General features: G+C 52.6%; 1 protein-coding gene across 1 annotated transcript; it reads right to left on the bottom strand.

Annotated features, from left to right (window-relative positions):
* Positions 1-2497: 2497 nt before the first annotated feature.
* CD3E (CD3 epsilon subunit of T-cell receptor complex) lies at positions 2498-6133 on the bottom strand. Its single transcript, XM_079787777.1, has 4 exons — positions 5679-6133; positions 4510-4677; positions 3921-3967; positions 2498-2900 (listed from the first exon to the last, which is right to left on the bottom strand). The coding sequence occupies exons 1-4, from the start codon at positions 6004-6006 to the stop codon at positions 2844-2846; spliced, it is 600 nt and encodes a 199-aa protein (XP_079643903.1). The 5' UTR covers positions 6007-6133; the 3' UTR covers positions 2498-2843.
* Between the last annotated feature and the right edge of the window lie 13564 nt (positions 6134-19697).

Below are 19697 nucleotides of genomic sequence, written 5' to 3'. Positions count from 1 at the left end.
GGGGTCAGTGTGATGATCCCGGTGGAGGGGGTCACAGTGGGGGGTCAGTGTGATGATCCCGGTGGAGGGGGTCACAGTGGGGGGGTCAGTGTGATGATCCCGGTGGAGGGGGTCACAGTGGGGGGGTCAGTGTGATGATCCCGGTGGAGGGGGTCACAGTGGGGGGTCAGTGTGATGATCCCGGTGGAGGGGGTCACAGTGGGGGGGGGTCAGTGTGATGATCCCGGTGGAGGGCGTCACAGTGGGGGGTCAGTGTGATGATCCCGGTGGAGGGCGTCACAGTGGGGGGTCAGTGTGATGATCCCGGTGGAGGGCGTCACAGTGGGGGGTCAGTGTGATGATCCCGGTGGAGGGCGTCACAGTGGGGGGTCAGTGTGATGATCCCGGTGGAGGGCGTCACAGTGGAGGGTCAGTGTGATGATCCCGGTGGAGGGGGTCACAGTGGGGGGTCAGTGTGATGATCCCGGTGGAGGGGGTCACAGTGGGGGGTCAGTGTGATGATCCCGGTGGAGGGGGTCACAGTGGGGGGTCAGTGTGATGATCCCGGTGGAGGGGGTCACAGTGGGGGGGTCAGTGTGATGATCCCGGTGGAGGGGGTCACAGTGGGGGGTCAGTGTGATGATCCCGGTGGAGGGGGTCACAGTGGGGGGTCAGTGTGATGACCCCGGTGGAGGGGGTCACAGTGGGGGGGTCAGTGTGATGACCCCGGTGGAGGGGGTCACAGTGGGGGGGGTCAGTGTGATGACCCCGGTGGAGGGGGTCACAGTGGGGGGGTCAGTGTGATGACCCCGGTGGAGGGGGTCACAGTGGGGGGGTCAGTGTGATGACCCCGGTGGAGGGGGTCACAGTGGGGGGGGTCAGTGTGATGACCCCGGTGGAGGGGGTCACAGTGGGGGGGGTCAGTGTGATGACCCCGGTGGAGGGGGTCACAGTGGGGGGGGGTCAGTGTGATGACCCCGGTGGAGGGGGTCACAGTGGGGGGGGTCAGTGTGATGACCCCGGTGGAGGGGGTCACAGTGGGGGGGTCAGTGTGATGACCCCGGTGGAGGGGGTCACAGTGGGGGGGTCAGTGTGATGACCCCGGTGGAGGGGGTCACAGTGGGGGGGTCAGTGTGATGACCCCGGTGGAGGGGGTCACAGTGGGGGGGTCAGTGTGATGACCCCGGTGGAGGGGGTCACAGTGGGGGGGTCAGTGTGATGACCCCGGTGGAGGGGGTCACAGTGGGGGGGTCAGTGTGATGACCCCGGTGGAGGGGGGTCACAGTGGGGGGGTCAGTGTGATGACCCCGGTGGAGGGGGTCACAGTGGGGGGTCAGTGTGATGACCCCGGTGGAGGGGGTCACAGTGGGGGGTCAGTGTGATGACCCCGGTGGAGGGGGTCACAGTGGGGGGTCAGTGTGATGACCCCGGTGGAGGGGGTCACAGTGGGGGGTCAGTGTGATGACCTCGGTGGAGGGGGTCACAGTGGGGGGTCAGTGTGATGACCCCGGTGGAGGGGGTCACAGTGGGGGGTCAGTGTGATGACCCCGGTGGAGGGGGTCACAGTGGGGGGGTCAGTGTGATGACCCCGGTGGAGGGGGTCACAGTGGGGGGTCAGTGTGATGACCCCGGTGGAGGGGGTCACAGTGGGGTGCCGCATCTGGATCACGATCGCCCCCCAGGCTGTCCCCTCGGCATTGACCCACGGGCAGCGCTTTCCTCACACAATCTGAGCCCTCACAGTGCCAGGCTCTGCTCTGGGCACGAGGAGTGCAGTCAGGATGGAGACAGACCCCGCAGAGTGTTATGGCGCTGCCTGTGGAAATGGTTCGAGGCCCCAGACCTGGGGACTGCCTTACCTGGACTCTGCTTTTGCCTCTGCAGCATCTGATGTTCTGATGAGGAGAGAGGCAGGGAGAGGGGAAGGGGTGTGCCCCAGGTCCCTAGCAGGGAGGGTGGTGCAGCTAGGAGATCTGTTCCGCCCCCCCCCCCCCCGTCCCCGCCCCCCGGCCCTGCGCCTGGTCACCTGCGGCCGCGCTGCCTGCGAAGCCTCTGCGCCGGCCTCACCCGGTACGGACTGGCCCCTCTGTCACTCTGCCACTTTGACGTTTTTCCCAAGAGAAGTGAGTCAAGTGGCTAATAGTTCTCTCTCTGCTTCCCTAGTGCTCTCTCCGAAGAGGTGACGCCCGCCCGGCCCGGGAAGACAGTGGTCCTGGCCGGGGACCACAGCTGGGACTTGGTCACAGGCAGAGGGACCGACTGTGGGACACAGGCGGCCTCGAAGGCCCCCCCAGGAAGAGGACAGCGATGCTTTCAGCCAAGTGCACTTTATTTCTCCTCTCCCCGCCCGCAGGAGCCCAGCATGCTCACGGAGATGGAAGTGACCCTGGGCGGGGGGTGGGGGGGGGCAGTGGAGAAGGGGAGAGGAAGCTCTGGGGGGACCCCTGCCAGCGCTGACCCAGGGCACTCGCACAGAGCGTCGCCCAAAGGAGAGCTGGACAAGCAGAACGGCAGGTGGACAGTGAAGGTGAGGCAACTGATCCGCAGGAACGGGAGGGCGCCGAAGGAACCTCCAGAGGAGAGAGGAGGGGAGTGGTGGTGAAGAGCAGACGTAAATATCCTGGCGAGAGTGCAGGGTGATAGGTGAGGAACGCTATTTCAAAGAACAACGAGGCAGCAATATCCTAGGACTGGCTTCCAGCAGAGAGGTGCGGGGAGGGGGAGCGGGGCGGGGGGAGGGCGGGCAGGCTGCAGGTGGGAGTTCCCCTCTGGGCAGGGGGCAGATCTCCTGGGGGGTCCAGGGCGGAGCGGTGCCTGGAGAGGGAGGAGCCAGGCCTGCCCTGGGAGGTGGGTCCTCACGAGTGTCAGACGCCTCTCTGGTTCAGTCCGGAGTACAGGTCCCTCTGGCCTTTCCTGATGGGCTGGGGGAAGGGAAGGGAGGTCAGCAGGGCGGGAGGAAGCGGGGCCTCAAAGGATCTAGCTCCAGAGCAAAGGCAAGAACCTTGGACCAGGCGCCAGGAGGCAGGATGGCATTGCCTGGCAACAGCCTGGCTCTGGTCCCCCTGGGAGTCAGCGTCCCCATCTCAGCAGTGAGAATCGAAAGACACGCACCTCAGGGCGCTGGTCAGAATTACATAAAGCCACGCGTGGGGAAGTGACTGCCATGTGCTTGGCTGGTGCCCAATAAATATTTGTTGGGTGTGTTCAGGCGCGATAATAACGGTATTTAACAGTTGGCAGTCACACACAGCAGCCAATCAGAAGGATCCTGATGACCGTCTGCTAGCCAGCCAGGAGCCCTCCCGCTGTCCAGTCAAGAGCGGTCCAGGGGGCAGAGGCGTGGTGTCTGGCCGTGTGCGGGCGGGGGAGGGCTCCTGGCTGGCTAGCAGACGGTCATCTATATCTGTGAAGCATTTGAATCATTCAACAACGGGCATGACTGTACAGGTGCATGCTGGGGGGCATCAGCCCCGAGTTCATCATGCTAGAATTTACACATGTGTTATTCCCATGGCTGTGCCCCCAGCTGATGGAGAAATAAGCCAGCCTCGCCGGTTTGACCCAGTGGATAGAGTGCCGGCCTGCGGAATGATGGGTCCCGGGTTAGATTCCGGTCAAGGGCCACACACCCAGGTCGCAGGCTCAATCCCGGTAGGGGACATGCAGAGGCAGCTGATCAACGATTCTCTTCATCATTGCTGTCTCTCTCTCCCTCTCCCTTCCTCTCGGAAATCAATGCAAATACGTTAAAAAAGAAAAAAAAGAGCCAGCCGCTCCGTGGTGCTGGAAACTGCGCAGCCTCCGATGTGGCCCTGCCCCCTGTAAGCGGCTTGGGGGGAGAGTCTTGGGTCTGAGCGAGGGCTTTAAGGTGTGACAGGCCCGATGAGCAGTCCCACTGTCCCGCTCCTCTAGAGACACCTGAGCCCTCTAGCCCCTGTTACCTCATAGTCCGGATTGGGAACTGGTGGTGGCCTCTCCTTGTTTTGTCCTGCAGGGCGGGGGGGGGGGGGGGGGGGGAGAGGGGGGAAGATTTGTTTTCATGCGGGAACGCCAGTCTTACGGCAATGAGACCAGATGGAGGACGCACACCCCTCTGTTCCCTCCTCTCCCTCGCCCTCTTCCATTCCAGCCACCTCTTCTCTCTTGCTTCTTTGAGCCATCCCGAATGCCACCACTGCTCTTATCATTTTGTGACTTTCCTTCCTGGGTTTCCTTTCTCGTGGAGGAAGGGAAAGGAAAAGGCGGGAGCAGTGTCCCAAGGGCTCCCCCCGCCCCCCACCCCCGGGCGGGTGGAGTCGGTGGTTCCGGAGCGGACAGGCGCTGGAGGGAGCCCTGCCCCTAAGGAACGTTCGCCCTTTTCTGAGGGGGCAGGAGGAGGCATCTGAGATGTGGAGCCATGTCAAGATCGCGGCCACACAGTGAACGTCCTACAGAAGCCGTCTTGATTGGCTGTGGCCTCGCTGCCCACCCTGCCCAGGCCGGATGCCCCCTCTGCGGGGCCTCTCCTCCCACCCAACTCCGTGCTCTTACCACCGGGCCTGCCGCCGGCACCCACGCCTCTGGTCACAGGCTTGGCCTTGGCCTTCCTGCTCTTGCTCCAGTGATACACCAGCAGCAGCACGCCCAGGGTGAGGCAGACGTCGGCCACGATGATCCCGGCCACGGCCACCAGGTCCACCTCCATGCAGTTCTCACACACTGCGGGCGGGCGGGGGAGGGGAGAAGTCACCGAGGACGGAAGACACAAGGACACAGGAGACGAGGGAGGGACAGACAAGTGGTTCTCCCTTCAAACCTCACGCGCTGGCCATCGCTAGCGCCGAGCCCTCCTGGGGAGAAGCTCTGGCGTCAGACAGTCTGGGTTCAAGCCCCAGCTCCTTGCTCACCTGCCGTGAGGACGTGAATGTGCTTTCAGCTCCCAAAGACTCTCCCCTCATCTATATGGGAATCACATGCCACTTCACTCATATGGTTGTTGAGAGGATGACATGAGGGAAAAAAGTCCGCCCTGGCCTGTTTGGCTCAGTGGATAGAGCATCTGCTTGTGGACCAAAGGGTCCCAGGTTCAATTCCGGTCAAGGGCATGTACCTTGGTTGCAGGCTCCTCCCCAGCCCGGCCCTGGTCAGCAGGAGGCAACCAATCGATGTGTTTCTCTCACTTCGACGTTTCTCTCTGTCTCTCCCTCTCCTTCCACTCTCCCTAAGAATCCATGGAAAATTATCCTCGGGTGAGGATTGACAACAACAACAAGTCCCCGGCGAGTCTATGGTATAGTGCTTGAAACGTAAGCACCCAATAAACGCCAGCTGCCATCAGGGTTTATTACGATGCCTTGGCGATGCCGTTTTATCACAGCATCTTTGGGTCTCTCTGCCAATCCTTCGAAAGGACACATATCTGGATAAAGCATCAGACGAGCTCCCAGGGTGTGCCATCACCTGGGTGTGCTGTAGGCCATCTGTCTCCTAGAAGCTGTTGTAGATTGCGTGCTGACGGAGCTTACCTAGGCAGCCCCCCATTGGTGTTTAATCGAAGTTGCAGAAAACGTGGGTGCCCCAGACAGTCCCAGTACTGAGTGTAGGAGAGGCATAGAGAGGCGGGGGGCTGTGAGCTGGGTGAGGGGGGATGACGGAGGAGCCCTTTGGAGATGGTCCTCCCTAAACAGTCTAGCTGTGCTTGCGCTGGAGACCTGCATTACCTCTTGCTTTTAGGTAGAGATAGTTGCGATTGTTATTCGAGTTGTCTCTGTAGCAGGTGTAATGACCACTGTCTTTCATTTCGGAGAAATTGTCTAATAACAGGTGTTCATCGTGATGATCGGGTATTAGTACACCATCTTTTTCCCATTTTATTTGCTCAGAATCAGGGTCCTCAGGACATGTTAACTCCACCCTGGTTCCGGAGATGGAGACTTTAAATGCTGGGGAATGGAGAGAAGAGAGGAAAATCGGAAGAAACCAGTAAGATTTCAGGAAATGCAAAGTAGTAACGAAAGAGCCAACCAGATGCAGAAAGTCATCTGTCATTCGGGTCTTAGATTTTGTTGTCAAAAGGGAACTCTGCTGGCTGGAGGGTATGACAGTGGGGTTATGCAAAAAGGGGCCCAGCCATGGCCAGTGTGTTCAGCCCAAACACGGAAGGGTCTTGGGTTGGATTCCTGGTCAAGGGCATGTACCAGGGTTTCCGATTTGCTCCCTGCCCCTGGATGGGGAGAGTTTGGGTGGCACCCGATCGATGTGTCTCTCTCACCTCGATGTTTCTCTCTCCCTCCCTCCCTCCCTCCCTCCCTCCCTCCCTCCCTCCCTCCCTCCCTCCCTCTCTTCTCTCTCTGAAAAGCAATGGAAAAAAATATCCTTGGGTGAGGATTAACAAAACAACAACAACACCCCCCCCAACAACAACAACAACAAAAAAAATGAACAAAAAAAACTAACGGGGACTAGACAACTTTTTGAAGGTGACTTTAGCGTTTAGGTGTGGACATGGGGACTTGGGAAGGAGGGAATGGAAGCAGAGAAAGACTACGAAGGTCCCTGCTGCAGTGCATCTGGAACAGGAGTTGGGAATGTACTGTTGGCAGGGCCTCCGTTCTCGGGAGCATCTCTCCCTCGTTCTGGCCACACTGACTCGCACCCTTGCTAGGCACACCTCAGCGAGGGCTGACTTACTCTTTGGAGGATGTGAAAAGTCACCTGGAAGTGAGAAGAGGAAGAGATGGTAAGGAAATGACCTTGGTGTAAGTTTACGTTGTAGGTAAAACTTTTCAAGTCCTCAGGGATCCCCACAGAGGGCCCATCCTTGGGATGCCCTGAGCCTTAAAGGGATATACTATGTCGTTAGTCCATGAGGTAACTTTATAGATACAACTCAGATACATCAAATTGAGAATATACCAGCGTGTGCCCTTAAATGGGAAGCACTATATACATTTTAAGGGAATGATTCTTCCAATAAAAAGTGGCTTTATTTTAAATGTCCCTGAATATAACCAACTCCCAATTATTTTGTTAGAGGGAGGACGACTGAAATCCCTTTTTGAGTTGGGGATCCAGCACATTCCCCACAGCGGGCGACTTCCCCCAGGGCTGCGGGGCTGCGGTGCGTGCTCGCTTCTTGGGAGACTTGTGGCTGGGACCCTGGGCGGCCCTAGGCTGTGCTTTAGCCTGGATAGGGCAACTGGGAGAGAGCAGAGGGTGGTGCAAAGGGACGGCCCTGCCCGGCCGGCGTGGCTCAGTGGTTGAGTTGACCTATGAACCAGGGGGTCACAGTTCCATTCCTGGTCACGGCACATGTCCAGGTTGCAGGCTCGATCCCCAGTGTGGGGCGTGCAGGAAGCAGCCGGTCAATGATTCTCTCTCATCATTGATGTTTTTTTCTCTCTCCCTTCTTCTCTGACATCAATAAAAATATATTGAGAGAGAGACAGAGAGAGAGAGAGAGAGAGAGAGAGAGAGAGAGAGAGAGAGAGAGACAGCCCTCTCTCTGTTGAGGGTGTTTTGCTACAGGTGCTACTGGGACAGGTCACTGGGCCGAGTCCGAAGTCCTGTGTTTGAATTCCAGATCTGCCTTAGGCTGTGGCCAAGGGCAAGTCGTTTTAACTTCTCGAAGCCTCAGTTTCTTATCTGGAAAATGGAGCTATAAAACATCTACCTCACCAGTTATCTGTGAGAACTAGATGGATTATGAAGGTGAGAGTGGGCAGAGCAGAGCAGATGCGTGGGAACAAGGTGAGCTCTCCCTTCCTTCGCTGGAAGGTTCTGCTCCCGTGGAGCACAGAGCTGAGCCCGGCTCTCTGGCTGAGATCCCAGGGAATGTAAACAAGCCGTTCCCCACGTTTGTCCATCTGCTACTAATTGGGAGTGGAGATAATGACAATAGACAGTCGATATTATTTTGACTTAGGAATAATTTTTCAACACTGCCATTTTTTAGAAATGTTAAATAAATGAGAAATCATACATAAAACAATTTAAAAGAAAGTAGACATTTCACTGCTCGGTGTGTGGACAAGAAAATGTAAAGAAAATTGTTCACAACTTTTATCGGCAAATTTAGTAGCAGAGCCTAGACTTACACATGCTCACACAAAGGCCTCGGTGTTCATGCTTAGAAGCAGGATCTGCTCACAAAGATTTTACACGCACCCGGACGCAGTGTTCATAGAGGCTAAGAACATGAGCTTCAGGGTCAGCTAAGCCTGCATTTACACTAACCTCTGTGATTGGACCATTTACTTATTTTCTAACCTTGGTTTTCTGCAGAATAGGGATGTTAGATGAGGAAACTTGGGTAAAATATTGAGGGTAGTATCCAGAACATCCATGCTCAATAAATGTCAGTGCCTATTATCTAGGCTGCATGCTTCCCATATGATAACAGCTAAAATTCACAAACTGTCTTCCATAGCCCAGATAATATTCTACGAGAATTACTCATCCCTCATAACAACCCTGCAAACTGCGTATCATTATTCTTTCCATTTTACATATGATGATGCTGTGGAATGGCGATGTTTCATAAATTATTCAAAGAAACTCAGCAAGCCAGCCCTGCCAGGATTCAGATATGGCAGCTAGCCTCAGAGTTAGACTCTCAGCCTCCTCCTGCGCAGCCCACCCCTCTGCCTAAAATACTATATTCCCCTAAAATACAAGCTCATTATTTAAAACTCAGCTCAGGAATAACCCGCACTGGGGAGCTTTCCCCAGCTACTCACTGCAGAGTTGACCACTCCTCTTCTGATATTTTACTTTGCTCTGCATCTGCCCACCTCATAGCAGACAACACACTGTGCTACCACGCATTTCTCTCTCACCAGGCCATTTGCTTCTTGAGGGGAGGGAATTAATGATGCGTGCACATGTCTGATCACTCATGCACTCAAAGAATATGCATTGAGCACCTGTTCTGTGCCCGGCCAGGTGACTCAGACACCGTCTCTGCCTGCAGGGACCTTATCGCTGTGGTGGCTCTGACCTCACCCACAGGCATCTTCTTCCCGGAGTGTGTGCTCAGGGACACACGTGACAGCAACAAGCCCACACGCCTTCTGAAAGAGGATTGCACGTTTCCTCTAACAGTTCTGGTCCTCGGTGTGTGTTATGGCGATTGTCCCCACCACCATTTGGTTCCACATTTGAAAAGAGGTTGTAAAGAGCAAACATTCTCTTACCAATGTCTTTATTCTCTGAAAAAGAAAGCATAAGAAACCATTAGCAACACTTCCAGCAGCTGTAAGATCAGATCCTGCTCCCAGGGGTGAGGACTGTTGCCCAGCCTCTACGTAACGTGGTCTCCAAATGCCCAGGGCCACATGTGAGAACGGTGTGGGCCCTGCGTCCTACGTTAAACAACTGATGGTCATTTACACAAATGAATTCTGAGTAATCATCTCACAATACATATTCCAAATCATCACGCTGTATACCTTAAACTTACACCGTATCAGCTGTCAATCTACCTCGAGAAAGCAGGGAGAAGCAGCCCCAGTCCACGTGCTGCTGCAGTGAGCCCTGCGAAGGTCGGCACTGAACAGAAACCAAATCTGAACAAGATCCACTCTAACGGCAACAGCCTTCAGCAGGGACGAGCTGTCCCGAAGCACACCGTGCGCTGCACACCCCCCATTTGTCAATGCTGAGCTGTGAAGCTTGCTGCATGGCAAGAGAAGAAAAGGAAAGAAAAGACACTAGGACACTAGGCGCAGGCCGGCACCGTGACCGCCTTCCAGAGGCCTGCCGCTCAGCCTGGAGGAGCTGACTAACTAGGAAGTCTCCCAACATTGGGACCCTGACGCTACTGCTAGGACTGAGACTGCAGGCCAGGCCCACACGTAAGCATGTGCACACACGCACACAGACGCGCACGCACACGCAGAGTATTACATCCCCTCCTCAGAACCTCACACCGACTACGGATCAAGCAATTAAATGGTTGGCACTTTCAACTCGATGTAACAGTTGTACTTGTTTCCTCTCAATGGTCAGGGCTCACTCGTTGCTAGGTCTCTGCGATTCCCCTCTCCCTGGCTACAGCCAGACCTTCTCCAGACTTAGGAAGGAAAAGCAAAGGACCAGGTGGCAGGAGCCCCTGCTGTGTGCCTGGGGAAGCCCTGTGGGAGGCCAGCTCCCCTCTCACCTAAAGAATGTGGGCGGGTTTCATAACCAGGAAAGAACATATCTCACCTTCTTGCCCCCAAGCGCCAACTGGAACAAAATCAGAAGGAAACAGAGTTAGTTAGTGTGTGGTGCCTGCAGTTCCAGGCAGAGCGCCGTGTCCTGTCCGACCCTTTCCGGACACTGATCGTCCTGCCCACACCCTGCGGGTGAGTCACTCCTGTACCCCAACTCCTGGCCAAGTCGGGGTGGAAAAGAGCAGGAGAGCATCTCGCATTCAGCGCGAAAACACAGTGTCTGACAAACAGGGGTGAGACAAAGCGGCTGCTTTCTGGGTGCCGGGAGGGAGAACGGCAGCCACGCCTTCGCGGTGGAAACTGGTCTCTGACCCGGGGAGGCCCGCGAGCTCCAGGGGAGGGCCACGTCGGGGGAGGAGCACGTGCATGGGCCGATGTCTCAGTGTTTCCGTTTGTTTTGCATTTGGGAGATGGACATGTTTGAGGCTCTGGTTACTCACGGATGCAGCCTGTGCAACAGAGAAGCCTGGTCCCACCCAGGCCCTGGCCCTCGCTCTGCAGTAACTGGGATTCGTCACCCTGACCAGTTTCCCTGGGTTTGCCTGAAAGGTCTCTGTGTACCCAGCCCTCTCTTTACCCCCAGCCCCCACACTGGCTGAGACTACACCTCTGCCCCTCTCCTACACTCACAGCAGGTGGGCACATCCTCATGGGGCCAAATGGCCAGGAGAGCGTGGGTCTTTGATCTCTCTCTCTCTCTCTCTCTCTCTCTCTCTCTCTCTCTCCCAGCTTCCCACCCCTCCTTCTCCTTTTCTCTCTGCAAACGATCCTTTATCCTGTAGGCCTCTAAGGGAAATGCCTGCCTACTTCCTCAGGAGCCACCCCTGCCCCTGGACCAGGACCAGGAATGGACTGAGCCTGAGAGCCTGTTAGACACACAGAATCGCAACCCCTATCCTGAGCCCCAGCCCAAGCTGCAGCCTAACAAGGTCCAGGCGGTGTGTGCACGTTCGAGCCCGAGACACTCAGGAAGGAGCAGGCCGTGCAGACCCCGCGGCGGTGGCTGAGGTGGGAGCTGCCAGGGGCACCTCCCAGGGCCCTGAAACCAGGCTCCGGGAGCCATCGCCCGGCTGCGGCGCAGCCCCTATGGGTGCAGCCTGCAGAGAGAGACAGCGCCCAGGTCAGCTCAGCACTCCCGTGTGGTTTTAAACAAGCTCTTAACCTCAGTGAGGATCAGTTTCTTCATCTACAAAATAGAAGGTGATGTTTACCTTCCAAGATGGAGGTGAGGATAACCTGGTTAACACATGTGAAGGTTTTTATTTTTTTTACAGAGTATCTAGAACTCAATAAATGGCAACCTTAAAGAAATGTATCTTATATGAAATACTAGAGGCCCGGTGCACGAATTCAGGCATGGGTGGGATCCCTCGGCCTGGCTGGCAATTGGGGCGATCGGGCCTGCTGGCGGGGGGAGGGACTGCAGGAGGTTGGCTGTGGGAGCGCACTGACCACCAGGAGGCAGCTCCTGCATTGAGCGTCTGCCCCTGGTGGTCAGTGCACGTCAAAGTGACCAGTCAACCGGTTGTTTGGTCCACTGGTTAGAACGGTCACTTAGGCTTTTATATATATAGATTGAAAACACTCTTGGTTACTTATCCATTATTCTGCTTTGCTTCACAGAGGACTACACCATGGAAAGCTCTTGAGTCACTGAGAAGAAGCGAAAACTATGGAGTATTTTGCTGTCTCAAGCGAAGCTGGCTACACCCTGCACAGAGCTGGGGTTCAACCAGCCAGCATTCCCCCAACAAGGAGCACCCTCAGTTCTGCTCATTGTCTTCAAATCAGCTCCCAAGGGCTGGGAGTCCAGGGACGGGAGGAGATCCTTCTTGAAGGCACAGAGCCCGCTTTCAGGAGAGATGACCACCCCACTGCTCTCCTCAGCTGCCTCCGAGGACCCGGCTACGTTTCCCCATCAGCTTCCAGCCCAGCTACCGTGGCACACACAGCTCCTTACACCTCCCAGTGCATGACACCCCTCGCCTTGCCCTTTACGTTTCGTCCTACTCACCGGATAAGAGGCAGAGCCCCAGGACGCTCCAGAGCTTCTCCGATGGCATCTTCCTCCCCCTGGACACTCACTGAACGGAGATGGTGCAGGCCCGCTGGCCTAGTGCTTCTGGAAGAGAAACCAAAGGCCTTTTGTGCAACCCCCGCTGAGGACGAGGACTCGGGGCCACTGCTCCCAGTGCTGGGGTGAGAAGGGGGCTTTGGAAGAGGGAGACGCACCATCACCCGAAGCAGGCACCAGGGCTGGGAGGGGAGGCGGGTTCTGAGCCGACACAGGAAGTGGGGGGGTGGGGGAGCCTTGGGTCTGCTGGGCTCAACGTCACTTGGAAACGGTTGGTCGAGGCAGAGGCAGCCACCTGTGTTGGTGGGGAGCTGGGCCCCATCTCTTTTCACAGGACAAGTGAGTGGACTGGCAGACTGAGGGCACGGTGAACAGTACATGCCATTTAGCTGCTGGGGCCTGGCACAGTGCACCCCCACATTGGAGACCCCTTCCCAGGCACCCCTCCCCCAAACGAGTTGTGACAGGAAGAGAGAAGCTCTGTGCCGTGTGGGCTGGGAGCAGTGGGTGCTGTGATCTTACTGACAAAGCTGTTGGCTTAAAAGCACGTTGGCTTAAAACTATGAGAGGCCATTTTTTGGCCTATAATATAAAAATGCTTAAAAACACAACATTCAACGTTGGAGAGGGTAAAGAGTGAGAGTGTCAAAATCTGCTGGCGTGTATAGATTGATATAGCCTTTCTTGGTTGTTAACAATGCGTGAATCACATGCTTACTTTACGCCAGGCACCATGCTAAGGGCTTTACCAATACATCTCATTTAATTCTCAAAACAACCTGTAAGGTAGGTATTATTATCCCCACCTCATACTCTAGCGAATGGATGCTCAGACAAGTGACCTAACTTGTTGCAGAGCTGAAATCCTAGGAGATGCTTTGGCAAAATCCTTTTATTTAGTCAATATTTAATGTCTACTGTCCTGTAGTATATGCTGCATACTAGTCACATAGCAGTAACATGCTAGCTAGTCCTTGTGGAGAATGAAAAGAAGTGTGGACACTAAATAGATTATTTCAGGGGATTGATGCTGAGAAAGAGAAAAAAGATGCTGTAGGAGCGATGGAAGGGGGCCTGACATAGTCCAGGAGGCAGAGAAGGTCTTGAGGGTGACATCTGAGCTGAACTGTGATGGGTGAATAGGAGTGAACCAGGTAGCGGGGAAACAGTGAACTATTCCAGATGAACTCCTTTAACTTTTTCATGTCTAAGCTCTTTATCTGTCCTTTAATTCTAAATGATAGCCTTGTTGGGTAGAATAACCTTGGTTGTAGGTCCTTGCTTTTTATCACTTTGAATATTTCTTGCAATTCTCTTCTGGCCTGCAAAGTTTCTGTTGAGAAATCAGCTGACAGTGTTATGGGTGCTCCCATGTAGGTAACTAACTGCTTTTCTCTTGCTGCTTTTAATATTCTCTCTTTGTCTTTAACCCTTGGCATTTTAATTATGATGTGTCTTGGTGTGGGCCTCTTTGGGTTCCTCTTGTTTGGGAGTCTCTATGCTTCCTGGATTTGTAAATCTATTTCTTTCACCAAGAAGGGGAAGTTTTCTGTCATTATTTTTTTTTTCAATTTCTTGCTCTATCTTCTCTCTGCCATGATGCAAATGTTGGTATGCTTGAAGTTGTCCCAAATGCTCCTTACACTATTCTCATATTTTTTGATTAGTTTTAAAAATATATATGTTTTTCTTGATTTTTAGAGAGAGATGGAGAGGGAGAGAGGGATAGAAACATCGGCGAGAGAGAAAGATTGATGGGCTGCTTCCTGCATGCCCCCATACTGGGGATCAAGCCCACAACCTAAGCATGTACCCTAACCAGGAATTGAACCAGTGAACTCTTGGTGCATGGAATGACACTCAACCAACTGAGCTACACCAGCTGGGCAATGGATTCTTTTTCTTTTTGCTGTTCTGATTGGGTGTTTTTGCTTCATTATATTCCAAATTGCTGATTTGATTCTTAGCTTCATGTGCTCTACTGTTGATTCTCTGTAAATTATTCTTTATTTCAGTTAGTGTATCCTTCATTTCTGACTGGTCCTTTTTTATGCTGTTGAGGTCATCATTAAATTCCTTGAGCATCTCTATAACTAGTGTTTTGAGCTCTCCATCTAGTAGATTGCTTGTCTCCATTTTGTTTAGTTCTTTTTCTGGAGTTTTGTTCTGTTCATTCATTTGGGACATGTTTCCTTGTCTCCTCATTTTGGCAGCCTCTCTGTGTTTGTTTATATGTATTAGGTAGAGCTGCTATGTCTCTGAGGCTTGATAGAGTGGCCTACCGTAGTAGGTGTTCTATAGGGTCCAGTTCCACAGCCTCCTCTATCACCCCACCTGGAAACTCGAGGTGTGCCCCTGTGTGGGCTATACAACCTCTTGTTGTAGTTGAGTCTTGATTGCAGTTGGTACATCAATGGGAGCAATTTACCCAGTCTAATCAACTGCAAGGACTGGCTGTGATCACTGGCAACAGACCTCCAACCAACTTGGAGGATCAGCTCTGTAGGGACCCACTGCGCAGAGCAGGACTTACTTCATCAGGGCTCTGCTACCCGCTGAGTCTGCCCTTGAGTGTGTTGCTTATGGAGGTGGTTGGGTGATGGTGCTGCGATGTGATCTGAAGCTCTCCACTGGGTGCACTAGATCTGGGGTCTTCCAGAAGGTGCAGGTTAAGGTCAGCCACCATCAGTGTTCTGCCTGGGGCCACCAGACATAAGCTACAAAGCCATCTACAGATGGCTGCTTCTTGTGCTGGGCTTGGAGGTGTCCAGGCGAGGCCAAGCTGTGAACCAAGGCTGGCTGCTGTTAGTGCAGGGCCTGGGGAAACTTAGCTAGATGTACAGGGCTCCCTTAAGCCAACTGCTAAGACTGACTGTGACCACTGACCACTGACCTCCAACCACCTTGGGGAATCAGTTGTGTAGGGACCCACTTGTTTGAGAGATTTTAGGAAAATCTGAAGCATGAGCCAAGATAGGCCATTCCTATGGTAAAGCCCCTGGAAACAGCATGGGTGGGCTGGAAAGTTGTGTGGGGAAGGGTCTCAGGGAATCACCATGGTGGGGCAAACAGTGTAAGCCAAGTTGATGGAGTCTCAGATATGGTGCCCACCTGCTGGCTCTGTGATGGGGAGGGCTCAGAAAAGGAAGAATGGCCTCTGCCAGCACTTCTGTCTGGGAGAAAGCTGCCCCTCCAGCTCTTGCCCTGATGCCAAACAATTCAGTTCCTCCCCACATGTCTCTGGTGTCTTTCAAGCTGCTGGATCTCAGAGGGAATGAATCCAGGTAAGTATGTGTGCAGGCCCTTTAGGAGGAACTGCCTGGGACTCCAGCAGCCTCAGCCTCAATCTCTACTGTTTACAGCCAGAAGTTATAGGGACTTCTTTTCCTGGGATTGGAACCGTAGGCTGGGGGTGGGTCTGGGACTCCTCACTCCTCAGGGGGGACTGCCACAACCAAGGTATCACTCCTGATTTTTATCTGCTGCACATGGTGTGAGACCAGCCCTCTCCATGCCTCTGCCCCTCCTATCAGTCTCCATGTGGCTCCTTTAATTTTATAGTTGTAGGACTTCCATTCAGCCCGATTTCAGGAAGGTCTGAATGATAAATTTCTGTAGTTTAGTTGTAATTTTGAGGTGGTAGTGGGAGGATGTGAGCACCATGTTTACCTATGCCGCTGTCTTGGCTGGAAGTCCCTCTGTGTCTAAATACTTTTGTTATAAAGTGGGTCCCATGGTCTGTTGGGATTCTGGACAAGATCCAATGCTGGTGAATCAGACAATATGTGAACTTTTGGACAGCAGGGCTAACTGAGGCATTGCATGCAAAGAAATCAAACCCATATGTACAATATGTACCAATTTCTATAAAATGAAATGAGCATTTTGGGGGACGAGTACAATTTAATCAACTTGGCCAAGAAGTGACTGCTTGGTTTCCCCCAGGGATGATTCCAAATCAGATGCTCAGCATTGGACTCTGTTTTGGCAGCAGCAGTAGGTAGATCAGCCTTGGTGAGTGGGAGCCCATACTGTTGGACCCCTAATGTCACCATAGCAACTACACTCATAAACCATTGTCCTTTCATTGGGTGATTAAGGACAGAGGTTAATTGGCATTAGCTGGTCAAGTCATTTTCTTCTACTTTGTGTTGTAGTGTCTCTTCCATGATGGACATCCTCTCGTGAGTGTTAACATGTGACACAAAGACCTTCACACCTTATTATTACTCTCACAGGTCCATACACAAGCCTCTTCTCTATATTTTCTTGCCCCCAATCTTTTAATCTTACTCATTCTAGGCCCCTGACCAATAAATTAAATCATTCACCACTGCCCTCGAATCTCTATATATGCTTACACCAGGTCATGTCTCTTTTCACATACAGTGGGTGACCAGGTACAATACCAGAAGCTCAGCCCCTTGGGAGAATTTCCCCTAACCACTGTCCTTTTTGGCCACTTCTGTGTGAGCCTCTAGGGCTGCGGCAATCCATTTGGGCTTGCATCCACGTACTGAGCTGGTATTTGTCAGCAAAGCTCAGGCTTCGTTCTCTGCTGTGAGCTGGTCCTTGAGGGTGGTCCGCCATGCAACTGTAGGGTCAACTGAGGGTGAGGTGCTGGTGCCGCCATGGTAATGACCGAGGGGATTTGTTTCCTTGGGGACTGCTCAGGCCCGATCTAGATTGTATTCCTTCCATCTTAGGGTGGGTCATTGCTCCACCCACCCAACTTCCTGACTTGGATCTGACAGTGCCTCCCTTAGAGCAGGATGTTCTGGTTCAATGGCTGATGGATATTCCACAGTCGGCCACTCAACTCTATCTGTGTATCTACTCTAGGAGCACTCCAGGATGTCAGAACCCCGGGGTCAACATTATAATTCTCCTACTAGATCTTGCCATAAACTGCAAAAGACATCTTCCCCACCATAGGTCCTTCTCATTACCATCAGGTGGGCCAGAATGTGGCCCAAGTTGCACAGTTCCACGCACAGCAACCTGGACTTGCTGTTTACTGCTCTATGGTCCACTCAAAGCTAGAAGAGTTCCATGTCACACGGTAAATAAACCAGGTATGGAATATGCTTCTTCACAACATGTGCCTATAAGATATTTTGTTTTTTTCTTCATGGATATGGCAGTGAAAGGTCCAGTAACATGTCCTCTACTTGGACATGCTGGTCTAAGACCGTGGACTCCTGAAAGGGTCATGTACGTGGCAGGCCCTGAGTCTTCACAGAGTTTATCTCCCATTCCCAAGATCTCCAAGTACTCGCCGTGTCTTGCTTCCTTGATTTGGTTGGCAGGATGCCACTGAGACAGGGAACCAATGCAATGCTCTGAAGAATGTCCAGCTTATCCAGGACTCTTCCGACTGTGTTATGACAGAGTGGACACAGCCCCGGGCAAGACCAAGACAGTATATTGTTGTGTGTGTGAATGCTCGAGTAAAGATATTACATTTGGCTCAGCGGCTGCGATTGGGACAAGTACTTGGCTAAGTTTGAAGTAGTCCACTCATGCACATGAATTCCTCATGTTTTGCAAAGGCCAGATTAGTGAGTTAAATGGGGATGTGTTAGGACCACCATCCCTGCATCCTGTAAGCCTTTCAGAATGACACAAATCTCTACCTTTCCCTTTAGGATGCAATATTGTTTTCTTTAAAAAAATATTTTTATTGCCCTAACCAGTTTGGCTCAGTGGATAGAGCATCGGCCTGCAGACTGAAAGGTCCCAGGTTCGATTCCGGTCAAGGGCATGTACCTTGGTTGCAGGCACATCCCCAGTGGGAGGTGTGCAGGAGGCAGCTGATCAATGTTTCTCTCTCATCGATGTTTCTAATTCTCTATCCCTCTCCCTTCCTCTCTGTAAAAAAAAAATCAATAAAATATATTAAAATATTTTTATTGGTATCAGAGAGGAAGAGAGAGAGGGAGAGAGAGATAGAAACATCAATAATGAGAGAGAATCATCGATCGGCTGACTCCTACACTCCCCCTATTGGGGATCAAGCCCACAACCCAGGCATGTGCCCTGACTGGGAATCATACCGTGATCTCCTGGTTCATGGGTTGATGCTCAACCACTGAGGCACGCCGGCCGGGTGCAATATTGTTTTTTATTTACAATCTTAGCTGGGAGTCATAGAGAGTGCCCAGGGTTTCCACTAGCTTTCCCTAACACAGTAGTTCTTACTAACAGGTCAAGGAACTGAGGTGAGGGTTCCACCGATTGCTATGTCCACGAATGTTCCTTGGGCCATTTACAAGTCACGTGAGATGTAGGACAATACTTTGTTTTGCTGACCTGTTCTGTGCATTGCAAGAGGCCAGTGTTTGGTTGACTCTGTGTCTCTAGCACTCCCCGCCCCCAACAACCCACGCATTTCTGTGCCATCTCAGTTGAGAACCACTCTTCTAGAGCCTTCCTCCATCCTGGGCTCATAGAACCTAATCTCTAGTTTCTTCCCAAAATGAACAGAAGGAGGCAGCAATTGACTAGGAAATCAGCATTATGGGCGCACAAATGCTCGCTGTGAGATGATTGTTCCTCCCAGCCTTGCCTTCAACCTGTACCACAAGCTATGGGACCAGCCCGAAGGCTCTTCTGGCTACGGGATCTCCTGATGCATGCTCCCCCTCTGATTTCCCAACGATCCCACCTCCTCTCAGGTTCTAGCAGACTTGCAGTCCCTAAGCAGTGGCTCTATTTTTTTAAGGATTGTTATTTGTTAAATTGTGGTAAAATATACAAAACATAACATGTACTATCGTAACCGTTTTAAAGTGCACAGCCCAGGAGTGTTGAGTACATTCATACTTGTGTGCAACCAATCTCCAGAACTTTTTCATCCTGGAAACTAACACTCTGTACCTATTAAACACCAACTCCCCGTCCTCCCCTCTTCCCAGCCCCTGGAAACCTCCATTCTACTTTGTCTCTCTGAATCTGACAATGCAAGGCACCTCATATAAATGGAATAAGACAGTGCTAGGTAGTTTGGCTCAGTGGATAGTTGGCCTGTGGACTGAAGGGTCCCAGATATGATTCTGGTCAAGGGCACATGCCTGGGTTGTGGGCTCGATCCCCAGTGGGGGGCATGCAGGAGACAGCCGATCAATGATTCTCTCTCATCATTGATGTTTTTTTCTCTCTCCCTTCCTCTCTGAAATCAATAAAAATATATTAAAAAATAAATGGAGTAAGTATTTGTCTTTTGGTTTATTTCACTTCGCGAATGTCTTCAAGATTAAGGCTGAATACTATTTTATTGTATGCATGTCTCTGTTTTGTTTGTCTATTCACCTGTTGATAGCCTCTTGGTTTGCTTCCACTTTTTGGCTGTGAATCATCCTGCTACAAACATGGGCGTGCAAATAGATCATCAAGACCCTGCTTTCAATTCTTTTGGGTCAATACCCAGAAGTGGAATTCCTAGATTATAT

The sequence above is a fragment of the Cnephaeus nilssonii genome (assembly GCF_951640355.1).
Source record: "Cnephaeus nilssonii genome assembly, chromosome: 13".
NCBI classification, from domain to species: domain Eukaryota; kingdom Metazoa; phylum Chordata; class Mammalia; order Chiroptera; family Vespertilionidae; genus Cnephaeus; species Cnephaeus nilssonii.
This window is presented reverse-complemented; position numbering and strand designations above follow the sequence as displayed.